At 37.5% G+C, this 6,062-nt stretch overlaps 1 protein-coding gene across 1 annotated transcript in view; it reads left to right on the forward strand.

The window, feature by feature from the left end:
- rragd (ras-related GTP binding D) overlaps window positions 1–372 on the forward strand; it is a 49,256-nt gene extending 48,884 nt beyond the window's left edge. The window contains exon 7 of the mRNA XM_059352924.1: window positions 5–372. Within this exon, the coding sequence (XP_059208907.1) occupies window positions 5–156 (152 nt within the window). The 3' untranslated portion in view covers window positions 157–372. The remainder of the gene's footprint in view (window positions 1–4) is intronic.
- Window positions 373–6,062: the final 5,690 nt, after the last annotated feature.

Raw genomic sequence — 6,062 nt, forward strand, 5'->3', positions numbered from 1 at the left:
ACAGGACTGATCGACTACAATTTCCACTGCTTCAAGAAAGCCATCCAGGAAGTTTTTGATGTTCGAGTAAAGGTTCAACAGAATCGTAAACTTCTTAGTCAAAGGAGGTGGAGTAAGCTGACTATGAACAATGGAGGGCTCAACAACCCCCACTGAGGACTGGTGGTGTCACATCAGACAGCTGAATGTACCTGTGCTACACCTGACAAATCCAGGAGACTCCATCCTCTTTCAGAGGAACAAACCATGTTTCTTCATCTTGCTGGAAATTGTTTGTTGGCAGCAGCAAAAAATATACAGGAAATTTAATTGATTTTATTCTTCCAACTCGCTGAGCTTAAAGTGTAAACAAAGAACTCATATGTAAACGTTTTATGGTGTGATCTTTGTTGGCTGATGGAGTACATACCAATACCCAAATGTTGGAAGTGGAGAACAAGATTTGAAGTAATGGAATAATGGGTACCAATTCAGACTTTTTATATTATTTATTAACTACTGGTTACCTATTCTATTGAGACAGGATAACTGTGGGATAGCACCATGCTGTAATCTAAAGCAATGTTAGCCCCCCTCATGTTACATTTAACTATGGATATAATTCAACATAGTTAAATGTACCAGGACAGTGCATTAGATCAGTGATTCCCAACAGGGGGGGCCCGACCCCCCCAAGGTGGCGCCAAAGATCCACGGGGGGTCACGAAGCCCTCTTGATTTTAAGGGATGTAATAAATCTAATATGTTAAATATGGATGAGTCAGCATTTAATTCATTAGTGGGACAAAAACAACTAAATAAGGGCTACATTAAACGTTTATTCATTTATTTAAATAGAAAAATCACTATAGAAAAGTTTAAAAATAAAGGCTATACCACAAGAATAAGAACGTGTGTAACATCCCTCCTGCAGTAGACACAGGTAACCTCACCTAGCGGTAACCTCACCTAGAGGTAACCTCACCTAGCGGTAACCTCACCTAGAGGTAACCTCACCTAGCGGTAACCTCACCTAGCGGTAACCTCACATAGCGGTAACCTCACCTAACAACAACAACAGAAACACAGAGCTAATGGAAAAATGGTGAAGCGTCAGGGAGATGAAAATGCCGAATATGTCAAAAAGAAAAAGAGAGGGTACCATGAAAGTCACATTGAGTTCGGCTTCATAGAAGCAATGGACAATGGGGGGGTCGCAAAGTTTACAACAATGAATTGTTACAACTAATGATGTGCCAATGAAGCCTCATGAAGCATTTTCTTTATTTTCTGAGCCCACTAGATGGCGCTTTTTGTTCAACAAAGGACTGAAGGCACAATTAATTACTATTGTTTGAGACTTTTTCTTTAAACCAAGAGCACACATCTCATGGTTTCCGAAAAAAAAGAAAATGCTTCATGAGGCTCCATTGGCACATCACTAGTTACAACCCAGTTCCAAACCTTTGGATCTTGTTCCCAGTACCTACATATACACATGCAGTAGTATGTATTGGAGATGGCACACTGATTGATTTGATTGATTTATGTAACACCCAAAACACACATATGATTAATTAAGAGAGTAAATACAACCCTTTTGCCCCCTGTGCCTTAGTTTGTGCTCAGATTTTTCACCATTTAATTAACAAAAGTGGAGATGGACAATAATGCACTTGCACTATGCACTTTAGACCATGTGCTATAGATCCTTTAGATAGGGCCTATATTCTGAGTCTGACTGCAGTGCTAATATTTTGTACTGGAGCATACAACGTGTTAGTATTTTTTTTATCTGTATGGCCCTCTGTTTAAGTCCATTTGAGAAGCATTATGGCAGTATACAACTTAAAATAATATTATTTAGCAGATAATGTCACAACAGTTTGTTATGAGTGGATTTAGTTCACTGGGGGGGGGGGGGGGGTTATTACCTTCACTTGTCATGCATGTGGGTCATTTTTCACTCTCAATGGTGTTCCTGTCCAGTGCCACTTCCTTGTATTTTAAAGTGGATCTGGAGTTTTTTTCCCACTATAATCATAGCTGCATATCATCTTTTTTATTTATTTTCAGCTAAATGTGAAATTTGACTTTTGTGTCAACGAGGTGGGGGTGGTACTTTTAATTTTTGAAAAGTCACTGAGAGAATACTTTAGGAGGTATGTTGCCATATCCAAATAAAGATTTTAAATCAATTGTATGTTGTCACTAATTTACCATGAAACCCATCTTGTGCATGAAAGGAAGGAGATCTCTGGTGATAATTGGTTGTGTTGTTCTGGATGCTAAAGTGGCCTCCATCCATGACTAGCTCCACTATGATCATAATCCCCTTGTGATTAAGGTTTTACCTTTTTAAAAGCTCAGTATCATAAAAGGTTGACCCGATTACAAGGCAGATTTTTATGGCCCCTGATAATTTTCTGAAGCAAATTAATTGTGATGGACATCGGAAATAATGATATCCTCCAGAAGTATAAGTTTACGTTTGTCTGTGTGATCTGTGAGACTTGAGGTATACCTCATGTCTCTCCCTTAACGCCTTCCCATCCACTCTCCCGCATATAGTCAGGCGGCTTAGGACCAGATTTAAGAAGAATGGGGCCATGCTGGTAGCCTGGGTATACCCATACTGCCTTGCGCACTCGATTTCATTTCGAACTACAACACAGTCTTGAATTTTAGCCCTGTTTTAGGGATCCAATCACAGAACGGGGAGGGACGGCAAGACGATGACGCGTACTACTGGACAGACGGAAGCTTGTAGTTTTTTTATTTTTATTTCAATGAGTGCCCTATTAACCCTTAATAGGGCACTCATTGAAATACTAGCAAATTCCAAATTGTGTAAAAAAAAACATACAAAAATAATATTTTGAGAAAAAAGTTTACGAGATTAAAGTGGCAAATCTACGAGAAAAAAATGCGTAGATTTATGAGTTGTAAAGTGGTGAATCTGGGAGAAAAAAGTTGCTTTTTCCCACTTGTTTCTCGTACATCTGCGACTTTTTTCGCGCAGATTTGCCACTTTAATCTAGTAAATTTGCAACTTTTTTCTCGAAATATTACCTGAAGTTACCAAAAATAGTTCTTTGCCTGATAAAGGGTTAAGGTTAATAAAACCTGGAGAACTGAGTATTGTGTGCTTCTTGTTTGGCCAGCTCACCCACATCTATTCCTCCTTTTATTGTATCTAATGACTATAATAGATAAATCATCTGAGATTTGTGATGCTTTTAATGCACATTTTGCTGCTGCTGGATTTAATTTGATATGGTATATTCTGGTCTTGCTAGTCAGCTGCTGCCTCACATTTCCTAAAACCACCACTGCTCAAACCACACCTCCCTGTTTACACTGCAGCCTTTCATGTCCTATGCTGTTATGGACACACTTCAGGGTATAGACTGCAGGAAATCAACAGGTGAGGATAAAATAGATCCTCATTTTTTAACCCTCTGGAGTCTCCGAAAGCGCCAAAGCATGGCTTCTTCATCACATCCAGACTAGAAAACAAAGCAGACCAAAAAAAGACACAAAATGACCAAAAAAGACACAAATTGACCAAAAAAGACAAAAAAATGAGCAGACAGAATAAGCAAAAAAAAAACCCACAGAAGACACAAAATGACAAAAAAAGACACAAAATAACTAAAAAAGACACAACAACATACACAAAATGACCAAAAAAGACACAAATGACAAAATAAGACACAAAATGACAAAATAAGACACAAAAATTACTAAAAGAAAAAGACACAACAGACACAAAATTACCCAAAAAGACACAAAAAAGACACAAATGACCAAAAAAGACACAAATTGACTTCTGTAGTTATAACAACTATCGACCAATTTCAAAAACTGCCGTGTCTCAAGGTTCTAGAATCTCTCATCAGCAATCAGCTGAAATCATTCCTTTTACAAAATACTGTGTTGATTCCACTCCAATCTGGTTTCAGATCAAAACATAGTACTATTAATGCTGTTGGATCAGTTACAAATTATTATGTTACATGCATATATTCTGTTTACTTTCATGTTTATTAGAGCAAAGCAACCACAAAGAATATTATATGTGCCATGGGCGAAGGAAAATATTGTGCCGCCCTCTATGTCGATTTATCTAAAGCATTTGTACTGTCTGCTCCTACAAAGACTCAGTAACTGTGGCTATGATTTTAATTCCTGTAAATTGTTCCAGGACTACAGACAGCAATGTGGGATAGGACCGCTTTGCATTTTTACCATTAACAAAGGGGGTTCCGCATGGTTCAGTACTCGGTCCTGTCCTGTTTACTATTGATGTTAACAACATAACTTCCAAAATAACAAATTGTAACGCCCACCATTACACTGATGATACAGTTCTGTACACTGCAAAAAAGGGGTGTCTAAAAACAAGATAACAACACTAAATCTTAGGGAAAAGGTACTTAAAACAAGTGAAATTATCTGTCCGTGCAGCAAGATAATTTCACTTGACAAGATTTCTGGAATTAAGATTGTTAAATCTAGAAATAAGATTATAGCGTCAAGTTAACACTTAAAATAAGAAATTTACTCTTAGAACAAGATAAATTACACTTATAAATCAAAGGGTTTTTTTTTTTATCTTGGTAAGAACCAAATCAAATCAAATCAAACTTTATTTATTTATTTACAAACACATACACACACACAGACCCACGCATCCACCGCACACCCACACTCACTCACACGCACACACACACACACACACACACACACACACTCTACACAAACTATCACTGAATTAACATGGCAGGGCACTGAGTAACCATGAGAGGAAAACCACCTATGGGTAATTTTCAGTGTACTATGTATTCAGTTCTGGCTGCACAATTAGCTATTGAAATCCTCCAGCAAGCCAAAAAGACTAAATACATGATATTCTGAAGAGCCAGACATATTGCAGATGATGGTCAACATATTACCACTTTAACAGGTCACAGCATTGAAAGGGCTTCAGAATACAAATATCTGGGCATCTGGTTAGATCACAAACTCACATTTAAATTACATATTGACATAATTGCAAGTAAATTAAAACAAAAAACCTGATAGAGAAACAGAACAACTGCCAGGCTCCTGCATTACCATTCTCCATCCATGAGATGCCTTCAGACTCTTCTACTTATCACCTAACTCTAACCTCCACCACTTACCCTCATCAGCCCTGCAGTATAGTCTAGACGGCTTTCAGAATAAAGGCCTCCTATAAGAAGTGAGGAGCATTTATGGGTACAAGTCGGGAACCGGCCTACCTTACATATCTCAAGGGTGCTGAGTCCCAAAAAAATGGTTCCCAAACGAACATTTGAGTTTTTGACCTTCTAATTTGTATATCAAATGGCCACCAAATTGCCCATCTTGCACAGTCATTGGACCATTTCCCCTTAGTTTTTTGTAAGTAGATAATCAAGATGAGGAAATTAAGTTTCTGGATCTATAGTCTAGGGTCAGAGCAAGAATAAAGTGGAGGCTCAGTGCCTTTTGTGTGTGTGTGTGTGTGTGTGTGTGTGTATATATATATATATATACATATATATGCAAAATACCAACTGGAACATTTAAAAGTGATAGATTGAATATTTATGTCGGCCTTAAAAAATGACACAAATGCTTAATTTCACCTTAAAAGTTGGTATTTTGCATATATATATATATAACACACTGAGCCTCCACTATATTCTTTCTCTGACCCTAGACTATAGATCTAGAAACTTAATTTCCTCATCTTTGATTGCCTACTTACAAAAACTCAAATGTTCGCTTGGGAACCATTTTTTTTTGGATTCAGCATTCCCTTGAAATAAGTAAAGTAGGCCGGTTCCTGACTTGTACCCATAAATGCTCCGCACTTTCACTTTTTGGACAATTCCGTCTAGACTAGTATATAATCAATCCATTTCCCCATCTTAAGAGTTTGTTCCATCTTCAAACACACATCTTTTCATTATAGGTCCTTGAACCTATTTATTTTCGTAATGCCAAATGTCACACTGAACAAAAATTTAAACAAAATACTTTTTTTGCTCCAGTTTTTAATGATCTAAGAC

This window comes from Centropristis striata, chromosome 16, assembly GCF_030273125.1.
Source record: "Centropristis striata isolate RG_2023a ecotype Rhode Island chromosome 16, C.striata_1.0, whole genome shotgun sequence".
Lineage (NCBI taxonomy): Eukaryota > Metazoa > Chordata > Actinopteri > Perciformes > Serranidae > Centropristis > Centropristis striata.